Below are 27,896 nucleotides of genomic sequence, written 5' to 3'. Positions count from 1 at the left end.
GGCCATCACCTTCCCAGTAGATAGTAAAGGGATTGTATACTCAAATTAATATTGCCAGTGTTATTCATCGAAACAACACAGGCATCATTCACACAAGTACTATCTATACTTTCCTGACAGCCAATACACCTGTTATTATTATTTCCACAGAAATGTAAGGTTTGGGGACTCGCCCAAAGGATCACACAGTTACCATGTATTTAGTTTAAAATACTATTACTGTGACAGCCAACTTGAACTCATTATGCTATCACATGAGACAAAACTGACCTAACATATTTGTCACATAAAGGTACCAGCCACCAAAAAATTACACCACTTGATACATTGTTTAGCCAGTCACTCATTCATAATGGTGAGCAATCATACCACAACTTTGCAAAACAGTGAAACAGTTTTTAAGTGTATTACACAGACTTGTAAGGCTGCTTACAAAAAATTAAATCTTTCTCGGGCACATTTTTTTCAAATATGATGAATTTTTACTTTTTTCTTTCAGAATTGCAGCTTGGGAAGTTTAGCATGTGCTAATGTACAGTAGTTTCAGCCACACTCATTCTTATAGTGGACAAATGGACAATCAGGACATAGCCAAGTCAAAACGATATTTCTTAAATGGCAATAAAATAATTGTTATGCAGACAAATAAATATTTCACTTTTTTTATTTAGTCTAATAGAAAAAGGGTTTTGCATCTTTGACTTGGTTCAGTGCTGCTCCATCTCTGAATAAATAAGGCTCAGTGCCACATATACTTAAAGTCAATGTTACCATAAATTGTAAGATTGCCCTGTCACGTGATGTTCACAGTGCAGACTTGCTTCCCTTGGGCACATCTGATACAGGTGCTGGTTGGTCCTTGTTTGGGTTTTGCCTGTTAAATATCTGTGCTGATGGGTTTCATCAGAGGAATGGTTCGTTCACCTGCATCACCTTCCTCACACATCAAGGCTTGATCTGACTGAAATACTGTCCAAAGAAAGCCAACTCAGTTCTTCCAGGGTTAGTGAGTTTAGCTTTATGCCGCACTCAGCAATATTCCAGCTACATGGCGGTGGTCTGTAAATAATCAAGTCTGTGCAATTGGGAACTGATGATGTATCAACTAAGTCAGCAAGCCTGACCACTCGATCCCGTTAGTCGCCTCTTACGACAAGCATAATCACCTTTTATGTAAAGCATGGGTTGCTGAAGGCCTATTCTACCCCGGACCTTCAGGGATCTCCTGGCAAGCATGGGTTGCTGAAGGCCTATTCCACCCTGGATCTTCACAGGTACTTCTTCCAGAGGGAATAATAGACTATTATAGTCTATAGCCTGCTCCTCTCACACCTTACAATGTTTCATTGTAAGGAGCCTGTATGGTCTGAACAAGCCAGATGTCTGTTAGCCTGACAGTGAGGCATATTTTCCCAGTTGTACTCTGCTCTAGCATGGCACATGCAGTGTTTAACACTCTCAAAATTCAAAGTCAGACAGGCAAATTAGAAATGTAAAATACAAATACCTGTACAAATACAAACTTGCCTGTCTGGTTTTCAACAATATGCAACAAATCAGGTTTCTGTATACTTCACTGTTTGTAAGCATGGCAATGAACTACATAGCGCAGACAGGCAATGCACCAAGTTTAGGTAAACAGAAAGTACACATGTTGTGATTGGTTATCGTAACATGAACTGTGCAGTGATTGGTAGTTTCACATGATTATCATCATACCTTCAACACCTCAAACTGATGTCAAGAGAACCTGTCTGATTTTACGACATATGTAATGTTAGGGGTAAAAATATCAACCAGACAGGCAGACAGACAGGCTACTTTTGAAACTTGACCGTCTGAGACTTGACTGTTCTGGATGGTTGAGCAGATGGGAGTTTGAAACAATGGTACATGAAAAGTTATGAACTGAGCAATACAATTTTGAGAATTGAATATGTAAGGTAAGATGAAAGCAGGAACAAGTTATTTACTCATGGCAACACATGGCAAGAGTAAGTGACTGTGAAACTATAGCCATAACAATGGACAGCCTATCAAGAGTAGGAACAACAACTCTGACCATCCAGTATATGTTTTAAAGGGTTAAATGTCGACTAAGAAAAGGTCTGAGACTGATTGTGACTTGGACACCATGCTGGACCCGTAAGGAAATGTTGTGTCCAGTAATGAAGACACAACTGAATCCTGTTTGACAAATTGTAGGAATGTTCATGTTTCATATGCAGCTGTTTCCTGTGTTTCTTGAGCCCACAAAGGGAGATAATGCCTGCTGTCTGAAGTAGTTTCACCTCCACTTGAGTGAAGTTTGACCACTGCTTGATCCTGTGACAACAGATTTAACTGGTTTCAATAAGGCCTTTTTCGTCAGCTTCAGAACATTACAGTGAATATGGTACATACACAAGTGATCAATACAAAATGCAAACCATCAAGGGCCATCCATAAACAGTTTATATATCACTTTAATTGTTGAATGGAAATTAATTATGCTGAATAATGATGAAGACTCAAATGATGACATAGTTTTATGAAGGGCAGGTACATTGGCCATATACCAGGATGTGACTCATTATATCCACACATTTCTACAAAAAGACTTAAGCAATAATTCAGATGACTTCTCATACTGAAGTCATACATAGAGGTGAGTATGTCTTTCTTGCAGCATATGATTTACCTGATGTTGCATGTATTTGAATGTATGTGAATCATGGTAGTAAGGTGTTGTAAAGTAAACCACAAAGAACAACAGCATATGATTTACCTGATGTTGCATGTATTTGAATGTATGTGAATCATGGTAGTAAGGTGTTGTAAAGTAAACCACAAAGAACAACAGCATATGATTTACCTGATGTTGCATGTATTTGAATGTATGTGAATCATGGTAGTAAGGTGTTGTAAAGTAAACCACAAAGAACAACAGGTTTTAAAAGCAGCAGTATCAGGAAGTTATGAAAATCTGTGATGTATTTATAACATCCGCTGTTATCAGCTTTTAATATATTTCCTTCCCCACTTTGGGTAAAGACCACTGTTCTTATTTCTCAATTTAATTTAGCCAGAGTATTATTCTTCTGAAAAACAACAACTTATGTTATAATCATATTTAATCTTGCAGGACTTCATTATGAATACAGGTGCAGATTGATGCTCATACTGTTGATCACTGGCCCTGTGAAGGTCGGGGATTGAATATGCCTTCAGTAACCTATGCTTGCCATAAAAGGTGACTATGCTTGTCATTAGAGGCAACTAACAGGATCGGGTGGTCAGGTTTCCTGACTTGGTTGACACGTCATCCGGTCCCAGTTGTGCAGATCAATGATCATGCTGTTAATCAGACATGTTTATTTACAGACCACTGCCATATAGCTGGAATATTGCTGAGTGTGGCGTAAAACTAAACTCTTTGACTGTTGATCACTGGATTGTCTGGTCCAAACTTGATTACTTACATATAGCTGGAATATTGTTGAGTGCTGTGCAAAACTAAACTCACTCACTCACTCACTCATTTTGAGGAAACAAAATATGGTTGCAGTGGGCTACACAGTGAATGTCTGTTGCCATACTTGTCTTCAAATTGAAAGCATTGTTGTTCTGAGAGTGGCTGTGAATCGCAGCCATTTGTTAGATAGACAGATGAGTCATTTGTTTTTGAAACATTCTGCAACATCCTCCATACTGCCTGAATGTAATGTAAATAAACACCTCAGTTTGAATCAGGAACTCTATGATAAGTGCTTTTAAAATAGCGATGATATTTCCTTCCCCACTTTGTGTAAAGAAAACACACTTCTTTTTCATAAAACATTCCTATATTCACTCTAAATTTTTATGAAAATACTCAAGTTGCAAAAAAAAAAAAAAAAAAAGAAAGAAAGAAGCAAACATCAAACAACATATTGAACATATACCTTATTTTTTATGAAGCATGTTTACATGACATCTTCAACCCAAAGGCCACCATGATATATTGTCAAAAAGGCTGCAGATACTACTTTTACAACATATCCAGTTAACACTGTTTAAACTCTGGAGGAATTAGTGAACAGTGAATCAAGCAGCCCAGCTGTGTGGGGGGAAACATAATACAGTAACAGCACCGAAACAGCCCACTTTGTAGCTATTATTCCCTGCATCAATAAATCTCAATGCAGAGATGAAACGGTTGCTTCCTGTATTTAATTATTTTGCTGTACATCACTTAAACTACATAAACAAACAGATTCCTGAAAATTCATATACATGTATTCAGTAAGTTGATACCTGTATCCTATTGGATGATTTCCAGCAGGTGTATTCATTGTAGACGTGGAATCGTTTTACGTTTAAGTTTCAATTCATGTTTTCGATGAAAGGAAGTTCGTCTTTTGAGTATGCCCAAACCGGATGTTATGCAAACACGTGCAAACAGAAGTCTAGTGTCAGAAATATTCGCCTTTTTCCTCTGTTTTGCTGTGAAATTTTCTTAAAAGGGAAGGGAAGATGTGTAGCGTGCAAGATGGTGATGGAGACATACCAGTTCCAAGATCAGCAGTCAGGTAAACTCGTGATCATGTAGTCAACAACTTGCTGAATGGTTTCTGATAATCTTGCTCAGTAGCAGACGAACATTACGATTGTCAACAATACCGAAGAAACGATGTGACATATATAATAAACGTGATGACTGCAGATTAACATTGTCTAAAAGCATTGCACGAGTCAATATTTTCCTCCATAAAAGTAGCCTACATGTGAAATCATGTTCGGAAACTACAAGTATACGAACGTTACTTGGTCATGCTTGGTGTTGTGTGTGGTACTGACGGGTGCCAGTCAAATCGCCCCAGCGACAAAACGCAAATTTGGTAAAATCGCCCCAGATATTTACTCAAATCGCCCCAGGTTTGGTCAATTCGCCCCAGTTTATTCAAATGGTCTGGTATATGCTATAAATGCATGGTTTTATCAACTTCCATACTAAACTGAAAGCCAAAAGAAATGTTACATCTCTTCATATGTAAATAATTTCCCTACCATGTCAAGTTGAAGAACCGATTTGTGTGTGCTACATAGACTGTTCATTTCAGAAGAAGAGTAAGTAATGCTGTTTTTTGTATGATGCTCGTGGACAGTGTTAAACCCATGTGTTTAAGAGTGGTATCAATCGTTCAGTTTGAGATCAATCACAGAAAACAAAAGAGACTTTGAAAAAGGCAGAATTTAATGAAATAATCTTAGATTAGTATCTGGTGTGTCCTCCATTGGCATTCAAACATGCCTGAACTCGCCGTCTCACAGAATATGTCAAACGTCGGATGAAAGCAGCTGGAATCTGTCTCCACTCGTCCATCAGAGCAGCAGTAAGTTGTTGACGTGTGTGTGCATGGTTGTTGCTGACGTAACTGGATCTGACCATCGAGGTAATCCCAGAGGTGTTCGATGGGGTTCATATCCGGTGATCTTGTTTATATCCATACTATTTGACAAGACATATTTACAAAAGCTCTAAATTATTTTGATAAGTATTATACCATACTTGTTGACCAAACCTATGAATTTACGGCCTCACTTTTTGACAAGAGTAATTAAAAAAAAACCCTGCAAATTGTTTTCATAAGTATTATACTATACTTGTTGAGGAAACCTATGCATTTACAGCTGAACTTTTTGACAACAGCAGCTGTAGATTGTTTTGATATGTATTAAGTCCCATACTTGCTGAGAAAAACTATGCATTTACGGCCAAAACACATTTTATATAACCCTTTCATTTAATTCTTTTAATTTACAAAAGCATAGATAACATGCAAATAATTGGTGTTATCAGTGTTGTCTATCCATGAATATTACTTTTGCTCTTATCAGTTTACTAGTTAAATATTTATCAGAAACATTACTACATAGTATCATGTGAAGGCTGTAACATGGAAGTTTTATACAGATTGTAATTCTGTACCAAATAATTGGTATTACGGTGTTACCTAGGCATGGGATATTACTAATAATATAACACATAATATTATGTGAAGAATATAGTATGGAAGTTGACAAAACCAAGCATTTGTGGCATATATCAGACCATTTTGAAAAAACTGGGCCGTTTTGACTACCCCCCTGGGGCGATTTGACCAAACCTGGGGCGATTTGACCAAATACCTGGGGCAATTTGACCAAATGCCGGGGGCGATTTGACCAAATTTGCTGGGGCGTTTCGTCGCTAGGGTGATTTGACTGGCACCTGTACTGACAATGCACAGCTCCATTTTGTTTTGCTTTCAGTGTCGACCGGGTGTGCATGAAGTGTAAGGTCGCTAAACCAGTGGTTGTCACAAGGGTGAATGATGCGCTCTGTAGGTAAGAACAAACATACAAGCGATGATATCTTGCTTAGCTATCAGAGTAAGCACTGACGTTCTACATAGATCATCAGTTGATGACTAACTGTATGCCATGTGTAATTTTATTGTCTTGACTGATGGACTTACTGGTATATATGAATGTAATCAAGGAACTTGTCAGGCTTATTAAAATACATTCCTTTATTTTTCTGACTGCTTCTTCAGTAATTGTTCCTGCCCATATTATTTTGGTATGATTTTAAACATCATTTACAATAAAAGGAAACATCTTCAGATCAATTTCAGTTTTCCCTTGCACAGGTCATGACATACATGTGCTTCTGATGTAGAGGAGAATCTACGTGTTTGGTCATTTTATGCTGCATTCAGCAATAATTCAGCTATGAGGTGGTGATATGTAAATGGACATGACAATCCAGTGACTGATCTGAACCGTGAACCACTGATCCATGACTAAGTGTTCATTCAGCACAGTAAGTGTGCCTAAACCCTCATCCCGTGAAATTTAAGTTGTTGCTGTGGAACACGTTTTAATGTATACAATTTTCGTTTTTGGTGTGGCTGTGGAAATTCATGTATTAGAATTAGATTTACATTGTCCATGTTTATAAATAAGTAATCCAGAAATGATCTTCATAAAAGGAAAATATATCCACCCTTCCGTCCAAGGCAACTTGAGAAAAGTCTTTGAGGAGCAAGGCTAGTTTTGAAGTAGCTGTATCATGTTTAATGCTTTGTATCCTCGATGTTGATATGCTGCTGTATGTGATATAAAAGAATCATTTAAAAATGTTGTTTTCAGGGATTGCTTCATAGTATATGTTGTACACAAATTCCGGGCGACTATTGGGAAATCTCACCTTATCCGAGATGGGGAGGAGATTCTACTTGCATTTTCTGGTGGGCCAAGCTCTTCAGCCCTCCTACACCTAGTGCAGGAGGTGAGATCAGTAAACTCTCAACACATAGAGAGGGATGAAGTTACAGCTTGAACAAAAATAAAACAAAGATATTTTTCATGTCAGTGATTAATATTATAATCATACAGCTGGGACACACATCTGTGTCAAGTATCTAGCACACAAATCCGTGTCAAGTACATAGGACACAAATATGTGTTAAGTATATAGGATATATCAATTGTCTTGAACACAAAGCTGTGTCTAGTAGTTAGGAAACACAGCCAGGACAAGTGTCTCTGGGTTGAGTTACTAAGACTCACCTCCCTTCGCTGGTCCTCAAGGAAGGAATCCTATGCTCCCACAAGAACTGACAAAAGGGTGTCAGATGTGCACACACAAAAGGTGATGCTGCTTGTTATGTCAGCCACTGGTCTGTGTTTGTCTAGACTCAATAATTGCCAGTTGTCTGTGATACAGTTACAGTTATAAATATTGACTGCAGTATACAACAGTGGTTAGTCAGCTTTCTTATTGTTGTGACTTGGTGTATGTTTTCTGTATGTCAGAGGTGTAGGCAGCCTTTCATAGTTTTATTTTTATTGCAGGGTCTCAGCCAACGGGCACACAAGAGATTAAGATTCAAACCCAGTCTTGTTCATATTGATGGTATGTGCAGTTGACATGGTGTAAGCAACAGTAATAGTTAGAAAATAGTTGAGAGTAATTGTGTAGAGACATCTTGTTGGATATTGTCAGGACTGATCAAACATGGATGACAACTTATAAGATCAATGTAAATGGGTTTACAACTTTGATCATGAAAACAATCAGTTGATGATAAAAATTAGATTTCATGAGAGACTGGAATTCATGATTTCTGGAAGAAGCCTGTTATGGTTATGTAACAAGGCAAAGGCTTTTCAAAAGGTTGAAGTACACACTTAGTGTGACAGTACTGACACTGGAAACTCTTATATTGTAGTTATATTTTATTTCTGTTTTATGGGTAGAATAATTTAACAATCTGAACTGTTCTTTTAGAAACGGGAGTGCTTGGTTTGCCATCTGAGGAACGACAGAAAACAAACACTGCTGTACTTGATGTCTTCCGAAGTACAGGGTATCCATGCTACATCAGCTCACTGGAGCAGGTATGTAGGTCACCATGCAGCAGTCTGGGTCTTTATGTAGTGGTCTGGGTCTTCATGACTCTGTAGGTCTTAATATAGTGACCTGGGTGTTCATGTAGCATTGAAGGTCTTCATGCAGTGGTCTGGGTCTTCATGTAGCAGTCTAGGTCTCCAGCAGCAGGTTAGATTTTCATGCACCAGTCTAGATCTTCATGTAGTGTTCTGGGTCTTCATGTAATGGTATGAGTACTTCATGCTGCTATCTAGATCTTCATATAGCACTAAAGGCCTTCATGCAGTGGTAAGAGTCTTTATGCTGCTGCCTAGGTCTTCATGTAGTGGTATGAGTTTTCATGCTGCTGTCTAGGTCTTCATACAGTGGTAAGAGTCTTTATGCTGATGTCTAGGTCTTCATGCAGTGGTTAGAGTCTTTATTCTGCCGTCTAGGTCTTCATGCAGTTGTATGGGTCTTCATGCTTCTTTCTTGGTCTTCACATTGCACTCTTTTTCTTCATACAATGGTATGAGTTTTCATGCTGCTGTCTAGGTCTTCATACAGGAGTATGCATAAGCATGCAGTGGTATAGGTCTTCATGCAGCAGGGCCTTCATTCAGTGGTACATGTATTGGTATTCATGCAGCATTTTACATGCAGGAATGTGGGTTTGCATGCAGGATTGTAAGTCAAAATGTAACATTGTAGGTTTCAATGCAGACACAGCAGCCTGAGTCTATATGAAGCAGTCTGGATCTTTTTGTAGCCTTGTAATGTAATAGAATGAGTTATCATGCAGCTGTGTGGGTAATGAGCCTTTTATCGTAGAAGCCGTGTAGGTCTTCATGAAACATTGGTCTTCATGCATTGATGTTGGTCTTCATGTGTCTTTGTATTGTAGTAGTTTGCAGGTGTTAGCTCACCTGACTAAGTACAGAGAGGATTATGGTATCCAGTGTTTTTTGGACTATCTTTAACAATTCCTATATGAACTCATAGAATAAGTTATGTTTCATCACATACTGTTACACTTGTTGCCTTACACTTGAGTAAGACTGGAGTTAATTTCTGAAAACAAACCCAGTTTTGCAATGTATCCTTTGGAACCATGATGTAGGAGGAAATGATATTTTAGTCCTAGGCATGAAAATGAATGAACAAGGTCTGGGCAAGACAAAGGGCAAGTTTCTGATTGGGCCATACTGTGTCACAGTGTGATGATGAAGTCACTGCAGATGAGGGCACTTTTGAAAGTTGATGGTATCATGAATAGAGGTGTGACGATATGGAAAATTCACGATACGATATGTATCGCAATATCCTGGAAGGATACGATTCGATTCGATGCACATAACGATATGCTATTCTTAGTTTTTTTCTTTAAAACCGTATATTTTGATATAAAATATCAGTGTAAATTTTGACAGAACCATCAATTTCTAGTGAAAACAAACAATTTTAAAGTCGATGATACACATCATGATATGGAAAAAAATATCGATACATTTATTGTCGGAAAAAGTATCACGATTATCGATACTACGATGTATCGTCACAACTCTAATCATGAACAGTACTGATGGTGTTTCAGGCTCTGGATTTGCCAGGTGGAAGTGGTGCACAGAACGCTAGTGAAGGTCATTCTCCATGTTGGTGCCTTGACAGCGAAGAGGGTCTTGAGACTTACAACAGAGCAAAGAATGATAAGAGACTTGCAGACATCTTCAAAAGCATCAAATCGACAACAGCCAAGGAAGATTATGTTAAGAAACTCAGGTATCAAAGCTTTTTGTACATTAAGTAGGCATGAAGATTAACACTGATGATAATGTGTACTTACCTCTTTTCATCTGTTCATGTGATGTCACTATGGTTGCAGCAGCAATGTGTATACATCTGGTTGTGATTGGATGGTTGTAGTAAGATATGCCTGCCTGTTTTCCTTACAGAAACCAACTACTAACAACCATAGCTCATCGCTATAGTTACAGCAAGGTGATGCTAGCTGACACGTCCAGTCGTCTGGCAATACGCATCCTGTCAGACATAGGTCAAGGACGGGGAGGACAAGTGTCTGCTGACACGGTAAGTTGACAGTTACTGAGTACAGTGCCTTGTTTCCACCAAAATATTCCTGGTAGTTTGTTTGTTGCAATATTCCAACTGTATGACAGCATTTTTGGTAGTAATAGTAGTAGCAGCAGCAGTAGTTACATGATATTAACAAATGATAAGATAAGATAAGATAAACTTAATTGTCCTGCAAGAGAATTTTGTCGTGCATTCAAAGAGCCAATACAAACCATACAACAGCAAATAATTTAAAGTACACATCCACAATGTCAAACTAATCAGAATATAATAAGGAATCATAACATAATCTAAGTATATGATATAATAATCACACATGCTTCATCATAGATTTCTCTGTTACAATTTTTTAGGAAGATTCACAGGATTTATGCTGTATGGGACAAATGATTTTGAAGTTCTATTATTTTTGTAATCATGTAAGTGTCTGATACTGGTACTGTGTTTCAGTGTTTTGCAGATGACCGCCATGGTGATATCATGTTTGTCAGACCGATAAGGTGAGTTTCATAACATCTTCCTGTTGCGGGGTAGCCTAGTAGTTACTTGTCCATTCATCACACTAAACACCCATATGGCTACAACATGTGCAGTTCGTTCTGATGTTCCCAGCTATAAAATAGTGCTGAAATTATTGGTAAAACTACAGAATACCAGATACCTTCAGCGATGTTTGAAAGCATGCGAGTTTACTTGTGGTTCGGTTTAGGGTTGGGTTTAGGTTAAGGTGAAGGTTTAGGTTTAGGTTTAGGTTTAGGGTAAGGTTTGGGGTTAGGGTGACACTAAACAGTATAGCTCACAAACTATCATCACACTGTCGTTGCAGACAGTATGTGAATGAGAAAAATCTCACTGCCATCTGTTAGAGAATTTACACTGCAAAGAGAGTAAGCCTTTCAAGGCAGTGAGACTGATGTAATCTGGCTACAGTGATTTATTGTGTGATGAACAGTTTCCTCTATTGTCTGTTTCATAACATCAAGATCTAACAGTGTTTGTGACTTTCCAGGGAGGTGACGTCTAAAGAGGTGGCCATGTACAACTCTCTACACGGGGTGGAGTCCATCTTTGTCCCTACACTCACAACACGGGTAAAACACAATTATATACAGAATCATGTGCAAGCTGAGCTATATATATATGTGCAGTAAGTAATGGGACATGATTTTTACCTCATTTCATCTCACTTGATGTTTGTTCAAGGCTCAAAGAGGGTCCAGCATTGACCACCTGACTGAGTGTTTTGTGACTGGACTCCAGGCTGAGTTCCCCTCCACTGTTAGTAATATTACAAGGTATGTAACACATTGACACTGTCGGTAATATTACAAGGTATGTAACACATCGACACTGTCGTAATATTACAAGGTATGTAACACATCGACACTGTTGGCAATAATTACAAGATATGTAACACATCAACACTGTTGGTAATATTACAAGATATGTAACACATTGACACTGTCTGTAATATATCATGGTACATATATGTAACACATTGTCAACACTGACAGGAAAATTCTCATGTTGCTTCTTGAGTTATACCTATAGACAGAGCATGTTGTGCAGTAGTTGTTGAGAGTGGGAAAATGGCCACAAGCCTGTTCTATATCTCTCACCCAGCCCAATCAGTAACTGTAAATGAGTGCAAGAATTAAGGGAGATAACTATTGATAATACCATTCAGTTAAAATAAGAATCTAAAACAATCACCTGCTGACACAAATAACTGAGCACAAACCTGGGTTTCTGATTTCTTTTCAGTGGATGGGATAAACTTTGTGTTTGGTGATAAAGGATGAACACTTTACATGTTTCAGGACAGCAGGCAAACTGGACAGTGTTGGAAGGACCAGAACAGAGGACATCTGTGTCCTGTGTCATGTGAGTCCTCGACTGTACCAATTTGGATTACAATAGCAGTCCAGATGTTTGAGTTTACCAGCTACCTTCCACATTTTGTCAAAATGCTTCGAGTTAAATAATGTTTAGATTAAAACCCAAGCATTTAACAGTTTTATAAAATAATAGTTATAATTGAGAACCATCTCATTTGTGTACTGAGACTTTTCTAGATTTTCTTTGACTCACTGAAGCCTACTATGCTAACCCTGTTATTTTCTCATCACCAGTCCCCTCTAGATACAAATGTAGGTGAAGCATCGGCTTTGCGTGCAGTGGAGTTCTCCGACATGTTATCAAAGAGAGGCTGTGACCCAGGAAGTAAAACCACAGGCTGTTGTGGTGAAGGTGATGGGAGCTGTCAGTCATCTAAGGTCAACAGGTGAAACATTTGTCATACTGCTTGTTTATTGAGACTGAAGACTGGCCCAACATCAGACATTATTCTCAATAATCCTGATATACTACAGGATAATGATATTTACATTAGTTATAAACTGTAGCTGGTACAAACCAGTAAGTCATTCACTTCCATTGGCCATGAGTTGGTTCAAAAGATGCTATTCTCTTTTGAGGTTGCTATAAGTGGAAACAATTTTAGAAATTACTTAAGTGTTTTAACATGGCCACATAGTTACACATGAGATGTCTACATGTGCTTTGTTGGAATTGTGCACTGCATGCCTTTCTCCTACCTGGAGCAGTGGGGTATTGGGAGGCTAATCTCTGGAAGCATGCAAGAATGTTAACAATAAATATACAAGTCACCTCAAATAGGTTGTGTTAGTATATGTATCACTGAGTGAAATTTGGTTGAGGAATATGGTGTTATTGAGTCGGTTGCAATCAACTACTGCTATGCCTGTCTTTAGAATGCTGATAGTGTGTCAAGTGATGACCACAGTGGCTACTTTGACTCTTCATTATGTGACCAGTTAACAATGATGAATTCTCTGTACTCCTGTGTACATATTCCAGAGAGTAATACTACTAAAGCTGGTGAATATGAAGACGAAGTGTAATACTGAATGGACTGGTGAAAGTGTGCTTGTGCAGGTACAACTAATTGTGTATAGTTGACTGCAAAAAGAACGTCTGCTGGAAATCTCACGGTGTAGTAAGTTTTAGTGTGACTTCAGTCACAAATACAGGGTTTGTGGCACTCATGTAATAGTTATGATGTGCATAGAATTACAGACAATGAGAACTATTGTTCAAGGATTGCAATGTTTGTCTTTATTTTGCAGTTTGCACAACACTGATGTGATCAAAACCCTGTGTTATGGATGCAGGCTGACAGTGAAAGACATGGTATGCATTAAAATATGTGAGATGATCAGATCTGTAGGATATTCAGATACTTGTGTAATAATGGTGGAGACACACAATTAATATTATCTGTGATGCATAGAAACTATGTAAAGTCTTTATTTTATCAGGGATAATAACAGTGTAAGCGATATTTGCTTGATATGACCAAAAACCATGATACATTTCCATTAAGAATAGTGAGTGAGTTAGTTTGGTTTTGTAGTGTTTTTAGCAGTATTCTAGCAATATTATGGTTATGACATCAGAAATGGGCTTCACATGCTGTACCCATATGGGAATTGAACCCTGGCATGACGAATGCTTGAACCACAAGGCTACTTACCGCCCATCACTGAGAGTAGAGGTATGAACTCATTAGTGATATTTTTCAGACTGATGTGTCACAGTTACCAAGTCATGTGATCTATGAAGCTACCTCACGGATCAACAGGTATGATGGGAGGAATTGTGTGTGTGAAGGAGTGGCATTAAATGACAGTTTGAATACTATTTCAGTAGTGTCATAGGTTGTCGTATTGTTGGAGGAAGGCCTTAGTAGGAGCAGGTTTGGGACGTTTGGTGAAACCCACTAGCATGGACACAGTACAGACAAACAAAGAAACAAACATTGGGCAAAATAGCATGAAGATATGTTTCTAGTTCTGTGAAGGGATGCGATTGTATGCTGTGAACTGTGGCACAGGGTCATCATCCTCATCTAGACAGCTAACTCTCTCAGAGGCTGAGGCGAAATGATGAAAGTATAAGTTTAGGACATTAAAAGTATCAGTGTTTGACTGTTACAGACATCATTGTGTTGACCTTTGATGTGTCAGACTCACAGTCATCTTAAAGTTCAATCCCTGCACTGCTTTATCCAAACTGAATCATCGTTTTACACTTTTTTTATATGACTCAAAGCCTTTTTATAGGTTCCTAATATTGTGACACTATGATGTTTGGTTGTATATGTTTTGGGGTGTTGTCCATGGTCATCTTATCATAGCTGATAATTTTGTTTTCAGGATGAGGATGAGAAAGGACATCCAGGACTTCCTGATTGATGGTGACAGTTGATGACATCTGAATATTACAGGGACCAAGGTGGACAATGTCTTTCACTGTGTACTAAGCAGCTGATCACTGTGAATTGACTGGGGGAAATGTGGACCATTGGTTGATGGTGCTTTTCAGTGATCCTGGTGATAGTCCTTGGGTCTCAACACCACACTCATGCTCAGATGTCATTGATGTCCATCAGTTGGACTTCCCTCCGGCTGGATTGGTCACTGAAGTACTGTTGAAAGTGTTGTGAAACAAAACACTTGCCTCAAATCATCACATTTCTATTAGGATCACTTTCATTGATTTTAAAAACATTGATATAAAACCAGTAAAATATTAGTTCTACACTGACGTTATTGTTAACTTTTGGACAGATTAAGCTGGTATGGCCTTCTCTGGTTATCTTATTAACAGGTAAATGCAGGGTTACTAGGAACCTAGTTGTCTAAGGTGCTCCAGAGTGATCTCCCTTCGTTGCAAGGATCTTCTAGGATGATGTCATGATTGGTGTGTCAGCATCATTTCTATGCTTGTGGGTTTTTTGTTTGTACACTTTACCACCTGCATAACTCCCAGCAATCCAGCCACACTAAGCTTATGTGCTGTGATATACTGAGACAATGTGACATGAAAGAAAATGAATTGAGTCTGACATTCAATTCATAAAACTATGTACAAGTGTCTTTTATGTTATCTTCTTATGCACATGCAAAATAAACTGCCAGACCATAATATATTATCTTTTGTTTGTTCCCAAACTATTGTACATACTGGTAGGCTTTGTAATTACAGCCGAGTACTTCAGTACTCTCTCCCTTGCCAAAAGGGTCTCAGGAATGGTAACTTGTCAATGTACAGCTTCACATATGCTTTCAGGCTCATCATTAATAGCTTTGAGAAGATCTAGCCATTATGTTGTTAGTTGTCATTGTCTCCTAAATTTCAACCACTGTGATATCGTAGCTGTGTTTGTATTGAAGGTGTTATATTGCTGAGCTGTCCCCCCACAACACCATCTTGTCATTAACAGATTGTCCTTAATAATCCATGTAGTGAAATACTGTTGTAATAGAATTCTGGACTCAATGCCACTTTCTGTTAGCACAACTGTTGAGAAAACACTGAGTTTACTTTCAAGCCACACTTGACAATATTCCAGCTATTAGACAGCTGTCTGTACAGACAACCTGAACCAGGCAATCCAGTGATCAACAGCATGAGTGCTGCACTACGCAACTGGCTAGGACGTGGTCATTTTAAGGGTGTGGGGGGATGCCATTGGAGTGGTAGTCTGTACAACTACTGGCAAACAAGGATTGGCATAGAGAATGCGTTTATGAGAAGTAGACTTGCACAACAGTGTGCAAACCCATTTGGTTTGTGAAAGGGAGAGCAGACATAGGCTAGTGCACATGCAGTGGATGACAATGAAATTGATTCTGTGCAAAGCAGCACACATCTTGCTCATAAGACGCATGTGCTTCACCCTTTGCACAATGATCACAGACAACCTGGTGCCCCTTCACTCACAATGGTAAGTGCCAGTGGGTAGTACTAATACAAGCTAATACCGGTCAGTTGTCAGGTCAATACTCAACGTACCCTTGTTTGCAGCAAGAATTTATGTGGTTGAATATACAACAAACATGGATATATGTTTATATGCTTTTGTAATTTTTCAATTACAACCTTTCACTTGTGACACCATTGACACTTTCAACTTGGAGAGGGACAGTGCACAAATAGTTCATGGAAATTCGTCAACATTCATCACCTTGGGTCCTGGTTCTTTGGGGGACAGAGTACTGCCTTTACAAGATATCTACAAGTACCATACTGCACTAAAATAAATACTATAGTACCAAACAATCTATGAAGATTCACGATGAAATTAATGCATTCTTTGATAGAACCTTTTCTGTTTTCAGCAGCAGTTGTCGGAAGTGCAATTGTCATCCTAAAAAACGTTGATTGTAAAATTCCATTTTGTCCAGATAGAATTTGCCATCCAGGAATTAATGTAAGTTATAAACATTCCAAAACTCTAGATGATCCCTCCAAAAGCTACTATAACTATTGTAATTATTCTATTTTTTAAAGCATTCTGCAATCGTAATATACAAACACTATCCATCCGCTGTCATCAATAGTTTACAAAATCTAACAAAATAATAAAATATAAGCAATTTCTTACAATATATCTTCTTAATAATTCGTAGATCATAAATAACTTAAACATGGTATATGTTTCATGAACTAGTTGTACAGGTGAAATTACAACGTTAAGAAAAATATTTAGGTTAGGAGTAAGTTGTACAGGTGAAATTACAATGTTAAGAAAAATATTTAGGTTAGGAGTAAGTTATCAACCATGTTTGATTTCTGTGTGACCAACTTCGCTCTTGTTGGACATACTTCTTCAAGAAACTTGGACTGAGCAAGACTGTGACAACTAAAATTTCACCAGATATCTTAACTGCCATTATCAGTTTCCATCTCTCAAGATAATTAGATTGGGTCAATGACCTGCTATGTCAAATAAATTAGAAAAACACTCCGTGAAATTCAGTTAGATAGGTTTTATGAAAGTCTTCACCATAGGTCTGATCTGTTCGTACAAGTCAAAAAAAAAGTGTGAGTTCCTTTTTGTGCAGACCATTCATAACAACTAAAAACATTTTCAAATATGTTTGATGTTCTTTCTTCCACATCTACAAGTCAGAAATAGTTCTAATTAGTGGTGTTCCAATTAGTTGAAATAATCGAAGATTGGTATCACTGACTGAAGCAATCAATTGTTTTTTTCTCATAATTGAAAACAAACGAGATTTGGGAACAACTGTTATAGTCTTTGAAACACTTGACAAGGAACATATCTTCAAAGTGGTCAGGGCCTGAAAGCTTGTTTAACTCTTAAAAAACTCATTTCACTATCTGAAGAGTCATGACTGAGTATTTCGTGAAGACACTAGGAAGTGTATGTTCATGATATATTAGTCATCACTTTAAGTAGCAAGTTGCATCATGTCATACATATCTGCAACAACCTGGATAGGAAAATCTAAAATAGGATGCAAAACCGTTTTCGATGATTGTTTGTTGGTAGTGAAGCAATCATTAATTGTGTGATTTTAACCAATTCCAAACACTAGTTCTAATCATACTCTTTGTATACTGCCCTATATCATTTTTTTTAATTTTCTATTTTGTGACTAGAAGGAATTTACTGTAAATCACGAAATTTTTGTGTCATGATATTTAAGATCAAGCTGATAGTTGTGGTGTAATGATATGTCAATACATTATGGTACCGCAATACAAGTCTGCCAATACATTGATTTACCACTCCAGTATCACAATACATGAAATTCATTACCAGTAATATTGACACAAAAACATGTAAAAAATAGTAGAAACCGTTCAAGAACCAGGTTACACAGATTCTCTAGGATTTCCTGGTGACCAATGAACAGAATAGGCAAAAGTGACTCCTAGCTTCTTCATCCTTACAACATACCATAATTCCTATTTGTAATATGAAAAGAAATAATTTGAGTAGTATGACCTGCAAAAAGAAAAACAAAATAACTTAGGAAATAAAAGTACTGTATTTAGATACAAATTGTATCTTGATATTATGGGTATATGTATAGTGTATCGCCGCCTAACTGTATCACCACAGTAATGCTGGAAATACTTGGAAAAAGCTTTTTGATGAATTTGACACGTGATAAAAGCACATGCATGGTACAAGTCCGCCTCTACCTAGTTGGTTTGGTGGCATGATTTTCTCACTTCCTGTCTTGTGCCATTTCAGGCAATCAGAAACAATGTCCCAGCTCATGGAAAAAATCTGGCAGCACAAAAAGCCAATTCAGTACAGCACTGACAAAGTAGTTGCAAAACAGGCCACATAGTTCTGCATACACAAGTACTGCACTGTGAGCTCAATTGAGCTGATCTGGTATAACTGTAAGAATATTTTTGCTCACAATAATACCACATATAAGCTTTCAGACTTAAAAAGCTCCTGTATGTTTCTTCTGGGGGGAATGTCCCAAAATGCTCCAGACCATCTTCTCAAACTCAAGGACAAATACTATCTGCAGGACAGCGTTAATGAATGCAAGCCAACGTAAGCCAAATTGCACCCGTTGTAATTTCGGTACACCCCTTGATACCGATACTTGATATTTTGAGATGGTCCCTGACATGCTCTGCCCCAGTGTCACATAAGCTCTGTCACCCTGTCTGGCAGCCAGGTTGATAACAGTATGGTTTGTTTCTTAGAAGTGTCTCCCATCCAAAACTGTGTTCCACAGCGATACTGTTTTGTGAGATCATATGATATCTGCTAGGAGATATTGTTTTGACAGTAGACTTTTTAAAATGACATGACAGTGCTATGACATCATGAACTTGATGACATCACAATGCTATGACATTGCTGCACTGCAAGTACAATGCTAGTACTGTGTTCAGAGATATACAATTTTTGTTGAAAACTAATAAAGAATTATTTTTGATGATAAATAGAATCTCACCCTTGTGTCGACTAGTATCAATTATATCAACACTCACTGATAAAGGTAAACATATCCTTGGCAAGCCTTGAGGTGGTATGAATAGCTACATATGAATTTTGCCTCTCAAATATCAACCATTATCAAATAATTGCCAAAAGCATTTTCCAAGCATTCCTGGCATTACTTTATACCTCTCAATCTTAGAATAATTTAACTGAACCTATTGGACAGGCTTTGAACACACTTAATGACGAGAGACAGGACATATGAAGTCATTCATTCAGCCACAATACATCAGTTATTCTCAGTCTTGCTTAAGGTAAAACAACATATTGCAACAGCCAAACAACCAGGACCAATACAATAACATAACATGATTATGGTAACCATAGTAACAACAGCACTTGGGTCATCTGTAACCTCTTGGGTTGGATGAAAATAGTATTGCTTATATAATCATCAAACACCACGTGCTTTTATATCTCATAGCGCAGAAACTGGACTATTTTTCGTGGTAAAGGCAATCGACTGACATCTTCTTTCCGGATCATCTGGAGAATAAGGTCTCTACAAGCATTCTGGAGGGAGGTTACTGAAAGAAACAGAAATATATTAAGGTTGATAATGCCGCTTTTAGTAATATTCCCTCAATACCACCACCGGGGACACCAGAAATGGGCTTCGCACAGAGTACCCATGTGGGGAATTGAACCTGGGTCTTTGGTGTAACAAGTGAATGTTTAATCACTAGCCTACCTAACTGCCTAAGGCTGATAATGAACATTCTTTGATCAGTTACTTAGAATAACATACAAGTCATTTCACAGATCTGCATACCACTGTTGTACCCTGTGTTCTGAAGGTGTTCGTGGAACTCGAAGCAGTGAACACCATGTGTACACAGACAATAAAGTTAGTCCTGACCATGCTTCAATAATGAGTGTATATAACAACTTACACATGACACACATTCAAACCCTGCATCAGAGTGAAAAACATGTTTTTTCTACCATCACTAAAATCTTGAAAACATCAAATTTTTGTGAACAATTTTGGCAACATACTGATTTTTCAATTGATCTTTCCTCCCTTTCACATACTGACCCAAAATCCCTAAAGCAACAAAACAAACCAGCACAACACATGAAGTGGCTTACCTCCATATAATTGAACAATTCTAACTTGTTTGGTTGTACCATACACATCAACTACTGCGTATATTGGTCCATCCCGAAAAGGAATCCCACGAGCAGACGGGCCCTGGTCCTCGCCATTAATAATAAAGTGCATATCAGCTGAACTGTCCTTAACTTTGTACATGATTCCTATACGACTCCCCACGTCCGTAGGCAGTATACTATTCCGACACTTGTCCTCTGCCACACAATTACAGTCTCCACCGATGCCACGATGTAGTCGGTTCAATGGCAGCAACATGCTCCGACTGATGGCGCCAAGTGGCGTGTGTATCACCTCTGAGCAGCCCAGCACAGACTGATAAGGCTGAGAATTGGGGTCGTCTGGGTTGTCTGTGTAGACTCGGTTATGTGTCTTTGTCACAGCAAAAATCCACGATTTACCCATATTTGCCAAGTCTGGCAGTGCATACTGAGGAAGTTCAAACCGTTGACATGGGTTAAACTGAGTTAAGCCTATTCGTAGGTGGCCACTCCAGCCTCGTTCATTCTTCTCAATTTCAACAAGAAATATTTCTCCTGGTTTCAATGGCTTTTCACTAAACGTCAAAGCATGTGCAAAACTTGTTTCTCTAAATGCCACCATGTTGTCTTGGGACAGGCTTATGTTTTGTCCATGATAAGGGTGAAATCGGCTAACTGGCATCTTTGATGAGGAAACATATTCTGAAATAAAGAAAAGACTGACAAGCTTAAATAACTCTTTTCTCAATCAATCAAATCACACTGGGCTCTAATTCATTAGGTTGATTACATTTTAACCAAATGCCTGTCAACCTGGAAAGATTCCTGGTGCACAATATTTATCAAGGTGTTGGATAAATTAATAACAGATTGTTGTAAAAGGTAATTCATGCACGTATCATTATTATTATACAATATTTATATTGCACACAAATTCGCGCACCTAGTGCTTGCTCAAGGCGCTGACAGTTATATCCCTCGATCATTGGATGTCAGTATCAACCGCCCATTGTATTATCAGTCTTAACTCCCTGGGGAGTGTACAACTCTTTCTGCCTCTAGGCAAACTGAGTTATTTAAAGGGGCACTGATGCGGAGCGAATAATGTCGACCGTGACAAACACGGGGACTGGGATCTTGTCCGCATTAGCAGAATTTCTTCACCCTAAACAGTGAAGATGACCATCACATCCCGTTATTTGAAAATATCCCTGTTATTCCTTCTCTGTTTGTAATAAAATATCCCAGCAGTGTAGTTTTTTTCTGATGCCTTGATGGTATAGTGACTGATCCAATTTGATCCTATTTCTGTGTTTTTGACCTCGATATTTAATCATGTCATGTAAAAATATGATGTCTACAGCTAGCAAGCTATTTGTTTCATATAAGATTGCATATTTAGATAGTTTTGAGGGCTGGCCCAGCTGTCATAGCAAAATTCATATGTAAATTTTGGGCCCCTGGTTTATTATCTATGATAATAAAAACAAAAAATTAATTTATGTGAATTGGTAGAGAAATCTGAAAATTTCTGAAAAAACAATTACACGTATTTACCCAAGTACACAGCAAATACCTATGTGTACTTCTTATGTAACAACAAAGTTCCGTTGGGATCCTCAAAACAGTTTCGACCCCTACGTGTTTTCAGGCTGCATGCGACGCAGAGATTACATCTTCCTTGCTGTAACACCCTTTTGATGGTATAAACCTACGAATTTTATTTGTCATCATTCACTTGATGGTCCGTTAATGAATTTAAAACAGGTGTAGTTAGCAGTAACCCCACTTGGACTACCCGACATTTGCCCATTTGGCATCTCTTTTGCCTGGAGTAAATACTCAACATTATAAATTAAGGTCTGATGTGGCAAATGTATTGCATGTTATGTAAGATGTGCATGTAAGTAATGCAAGAGGGTATATCAGCTGAGTTATAAAAACAAACATCAATCGAATGATTAACCGTTAACAAGCTGATTGATTAATTACTTCCACAGCGGATTTGTCAAAAGGCAGTGTTTATGTGTGTGGATTTACTAATCTATACTGACTACACACTGTCGTAAAGTGCAAGTGTAGAAACAACATCTTTCCTTCAAAGAATTGCCCGCCACATTGTTGCCATAACTTTAGTCTCTTTTAAATTTAATATCTGCATTTTATTTTAATTTATTCGTTGTAGCATTCAGCAGAATCTGTACTACAGAAACATGCACTAGGTCACGAATAGGTGTGAAATATGATTCACGTTGGCAATCTATACAATGTATAAATATTACAGTCACATTATAAATTCACTATAAGTATAAGCCGACCATGTAGGTTTTTTTTTACAAAGTTTCAAAATACATACAAATGTATCAAGAAACTAAATATGGTTATAAGACAAACTATTAATACGTACACTGACTTTGTTATTTTTCAGTCCTAACCACTTTTTTAACACTGGCAGATGATTAACTTCAAAGTGTTTCATTTGTTTTCATAATAATGACTTCATCTTTGTTGGTCAGTCTATACTTAACTATCAATTGCGCATATGGGTGGCGCAGCAGAGGTCGCGAACCAGTCACGAATTCTGGGATATCATCTGGGTACTCACGGGAGAAAAACAATCACAAATGAAACAACCAGTCCACAGAAATTGCTCTGCATCAGTGCCCCTTTAAAGCTCGTCCTAACAAGGTACCCATTCATAGCTGGGTGGACTGGAACACAGTCACAGTACTTCGTCCAAGTTTACTGCACATTGCTGTACCCGCAACTAGGTGTTGCATGTATTCATGTGGCCACCATCTGGTCATATACCAACAGATTCATGGCTTCTTTAAAGTGCACAGGGTTATGTATTGTACACTAGGGGTTGTGATGACACGGAGAGAGTCTGCACACAAAGTTGACTACAAGGTTTCCTCACCCGTCACAGGTGGGCTCAATCCCCCACTTCAGCAAGCTCGCCCATGCACCCCTTACACTTAACCTTACAGTTCCCACAGTCCGACAACATCAAATCCCAGAAAACGTGACAAAGCACACAAAAAACCCAGGACTATTCATGTAGTATGGTAAAAAGACATAGAGGTATTAACATGTTCAAAGGAAGACATGAGGAATGTTTTTCACATTGATTTGTGTACAAATATTAGTTTGCTTTTGTCAGTAATGGATGCACTTGAGCACATTGTCTACAGCTAATTCAAACTGCGTAAGTGATCTATGACATGACCCACTTAATCAAACAGAACACATTGAGATTTCTGCTGAGTGATTGTCCTTGAACCACAATCCTCTTCAGAAGAATGGTTTCTTAAGTGGTAAATAGACAAGCATGGACCACACAAAGTGGTGCGCACGCCCAGGATTTTGAAAATAAGTGGGGGCACACCTTACCACAAGTCACATAAAAACACATGATTGTGTGTGAAATACAAAGTGAGCCCACCTTGTCTGCAAAGTCAATCCAACTAGAGCAACCCAACTGCACAATCTGTCTATCTATTTTGCTACAACAGCCACAGAAAATGTTAGAACCCTCCGAACCCATGTATCGTACTAACCCATGGCATCCATCCTGAAAGGCATGTGGTTGCCATCGTCTAATCAGGCAGACATGGCGAAGCTACTGAAAAGCTGGAAAATAGTCCTGAAAACAAGTACAAAACATGTTACAAATACAAAATTGTTCATATCAACAGAACATTTAGCTGCAGAACATAATTTCATACAGAAGACACTAGTTTGAGATTTTTTTTTTTTTTTTTAATATGAAATCATGATTGTCTTACTCCAGCTTCTGCTATGACAGGTATATATGCTGTATATATGCTATATCCTGCAATATTACTGTTATATCACACCATATTCCAGCTATATCATGCACTATTCCACCAATATCACACATTATTATTCCTAAGATAATTTTTGTCGAATTCTCATTAATTAATAGCCACAGCATACGAAACCATGTAGGCAGATTTGCCAGGGTCTACAAGCTGTAAACTCCGTAAAATCTGTCATGTGACACACTACATGGGTTGTACAAATGACCTTCACCTGAGATGGAATGTGGCTGCCGGATGGCTGATTGCGTCAATCAAAATTTTAGAGTTGGCATGTACACTTATGAGTAAACACAAAGTAATAAAACTGCTGCCATAATTTCTTGCTTGTTTGTGTCAATACAATATCAAAAAACAAAGTTTCTGTATTCCACTTGTCGTTTAACAAAATCTCAAATTCGATCATTTTTATCATAAACTAAGCCATTCAGAGTTATCTCCCTTTATGACCATTCAGGAAATATGGCAAAATGTTTTGATCTCATTCTGCCTTGGGTTGAATGTTATTCTCAAAACATAAGCTTGTTTAGAAGATCTTAAGGTTAAAAAATTCATCACAAAGTGTTTTGAAAAGGTGTACACAACTGCTGTGCCTCAGGATATACAGAATTTACATGAGTCCCATACACCCTTTCAAAACACTGTGTAACTAGTAATATTACACCTACATCCCCCAATACTCGAGTGATGTCATGCAACATTCCAGCTGTATCACACAGTATTACAAGTACATCACTTCATTTTCCAGCAATATGATGCAACATTCCAGCCATATCAGGAAGGTATTTGACCCTTCAAACTTCACTTTACTCAGCACTTACAACTATTGCTACTACTCTTGCATTTATTATCCCCTGCAAATTAAATATCAGACTTACAATTACATAACTGTCTTCATTTATTTGTGACATACATTGCTCCAAACATCAGAAAAATTCCCTGTTGTCATGACCATGGACACAACTACATTTCCATTACCATACATATACCATCGATATTAGTCAATAATGGCATAATTTCCTTGAAAGCAATATGTAAATGACTATGAACTTGAGGTTGATTCTGAAAAGGAGAATTAATGCATAAATATACAAAAGAAATGTAAATATTTCTTTTGAAGTCAGCACATTCAGTTGTCATGTTTATGCATCTATCATGAAATGATGAATTTTGCTATGAATTATTATACCAAAATTAATTATTACTTATAACCAGCATTAGCATTTTACCTAGCACAGTGGAATTGTGTGTAACATACCTTTTCAACAGAATGTCTGTGAGATGAGTTTTACTACTTCTGACTGGTGGCTTTCTCTAAGCTATTACTGGTACATGATGAAACTAATCCTCTGTATTTATATTTTCCTAATATTTGAATGCTAAGGCCAGTTGTAAGTAATAATGAAATTTGGTATGTCTGAATGCTAATCCTGATTATAAGTAATAATGAATTTTGGTATGAATTATTATTTCATGATACATGACTGATGCATCATGTCTTGTTAAGTTCTAGTAACTGTCTCATAATGCTTAGCAACCAAGGTGTGACATTCATTTCTCTTAAGATTTATACATTTCCTTAATTCTGATTTGTGAATTAATCTATTTGTGAATGAAGGAATATGTATCAGAATTATTCTCATAAGCATGTAAAAACGGTCAAATTGACTGTAAGTCATGGTTCAGCTATGATACATTCAATGCTCATATATTGTGCATTCACCTCACCAACTAATGTTTGCATAATGAATCAGAGGTGATAGAATGAATGATTCTGATAATATGACACCTTGTTTCTCATTGTATTTTTTGTTTGTTTGTAGAAAACATGTTAAAGTATGAGGAATACTGTTACATGTAATTAATTCTACATGAACTGAAAATGACATAATGAATGGTAGCCCTTCTAAAGAACATTAATAGGAATAATGCACAGAAATGTATCAATGTACATGCTATTGACTGATTTTGCCAATATATACACACATTTCTTTTACTTAGAAACAGCAATGTTCTGGCAACTTCTCAATGTCAAATATTGAATAAGCTGTAAGACAATCTCACAATGTATACTGACTGAATATGCTGTTGTTTGGAAATAACACAAACAGGACAAACCTGCAAAGTATTCTGCATGCATATATCTTGATTACAAAGATATCACAATCAAGGGTGAAAACCGGTACACAGTATACACTTATGGACTGGGTCAAATGTTATTTGTCCATCTACCCAAAGTCCAATACCACCCTTGACAATGCAAGGCTCTTCACGCGGGTCACATCTCAAGCTCCGGTGCGGTCAACACACATTATTTAGACTACTAACTAGACTAGCTCTCTCGGCCTCAAAGCAGCGACAACATTACTCGGCACATAAGTCACAGTGAGAGGTTATCTTTGCTGAAGCACGCAAAACGTGGACGTGTATGATAAAGTCTATCATGTGGAAAGCACTAGGCAGAAGCCGGGTCTGAAAGAATCATTCTTAACTTGTCAAAGTTGTAGTTAAAAGTAGGATGGGTATTTATGCATGATAAAACTATTTCTTATATGGAGGAAAATAATAAACATGTCGTACGAGTTATATGGAGGTCTTGTACCATCTTCTTGTTGTTAATCTTGTTCGCACTTCCTGTACTCCCTAGTTGGCATTTGTAAAAGCGTCATCGATTGGTTTAATATCGTTGACAGACCAATCATCTTACTTGTTACATTGCAAGGTATTGGAGCGCTACGGCGCTGTGGCTATGTACACGACGTCGTGTATATAATGCTCTTATATGCACGACAAAACAATGTCGTGTATGCAAGTCTGTTATATGCACGACAGTCCTTTTATCGTTTATAGAATGCTGTCATTCACACGAAAACTAATTTAAGTTTATGTTAACCATAGGATATATTCGTAAGAAATTATAACTGGTTAAATAATGACATAGATCTATTAATTTTACAATGGAGAACTTTTTTGCGCAACACTCAGTGTGGATTCAAAATTTGTATCCTTAAAAAATGAAGTTATGCTTCAAATGTTATTTGTAGATGTATTTGTAATATATTTTCGTACTTTCTAATGCAGTCATTACAATTTATACATAATACAAGGGAACAGGTCGAAACGGCCACTCGATACATATCGGATATCAGTTGCCTGGATTATAAAGAAATTAATTTTACAGACCTATTTCATGCTGTGCATTTATGAATTTACAAATAAAATAGAACACAAATTAAATGCGCGTACCAGTTTTATTTTCAAGATATTTGTACATTCGCATACATTTATGGAAGTATGTCTTTGTAGCAAACAATATTTTTCTCTCGTAAATATCTACTCCTTTGGATGTCATATACTGTACCAGATGTCAACCGGAATGGATGCACTTGTTCTTGTTTTGTATAGTAACAGATTCCTTCTGTACATAACTGTCAGCATTGTGACAGGTTTGTACTGTAGATGATACTGTAATAGGGATTGTACCGTATCAGAAAACTGTCGTTTTGGATACAGTCATACTTTAGTGAACACCCATATACTGTACCAGATACCCCCTATAACGGACACCTTTAAACTGTACCAGATACCTGAATTGATCTTCAGTAGCCCATTCTTGTCG

At 37.6% G+C, this 27,896-nt stretch overlaps 2 protein-coding genes across 2 annotated transcripts; one reads left to right on the top strand and one right to left on the bottom strand.

Moving 5' to 3' along the window:
- The first annotated feature begins 4,353 nt into the window (after nt 1-4,353).
- On the top strand, nt 4,354-16,027 carry LOC137258246 (cytoplasmic tRNA 2-thiolation protein 2-A-like). Its single transcript, XM_067795846.1, has 15 exons — nt 4,354-4,550; nt 6,274-6,348; nt 7,156-7,294; nt 7,861-7,921; nt 8,297-8,406; nt 9,972-10,156; nt 10,330-10,465; nt 10,922-10,971; nt 11,481-11,562; nt 11,675-11,766; nt 12,292-12,355; nt 12,604-12,755; nt 13,621-13,684; nt 14,077-14,135; nt 14,710-16,027. The coding sequence occupies exons 1-15, from the start codon at nt 4,495-4,497 to the stop codon at nt 14,759-14,761; spliced, it is 1,377 nt and encodes a 458-aa protein (XP_067651947.1). The 5' UTR covers nt 4,354-4,494; the 3' UTR covers nt 14,762-16,027.
- A 375-nt stretch (nt 16,028-16,402) lies between these two features.
- On the bottom strand, nt 16,403-26,941 carry LOC137258420 (neuralized-like protein 2). The gene is made up of 4 exons (XM_067796095.1): nt 26,858-26,941; nt 23,996-24,081; nt 20,433-21,137; nt 16,403-19,867 (listed from the first exon to the last, which is right to left on the bottom strand). Exons 2-4 carry the CDS (start codon nt 24,018-24,020, stop codon nt 19,752-19,754), a joined length of 846 nt encoding a protein of 281 aa, XP_067652196.1. The 5' UTR covers nt 24,021-24,081; nt 26,858-26,941; the 3' UTR covers nt 16,403-19,751.
- Nucleotides 26,942-27,896: the final 955 nt, after the last annotated feature.

This window comes from Haliotis asinina, chromosome 12, assembly GCF_037392515.1.
Source record: "Haliotis asinina isolate JCU_RB_2024 chromosome 12, JCU_Hal_asi_v2, whole genome shotgun sequence".
NCBI classification, from domain to species: Eukaryota; Metazoa; Mollusca; class Gastropoda; order Lepetellida; family Haliotidae; genus Haliotis; species Haliotis asinina.
This window is presented reverse-complemented; position numbering and strand designations above follow the sequence as displayed.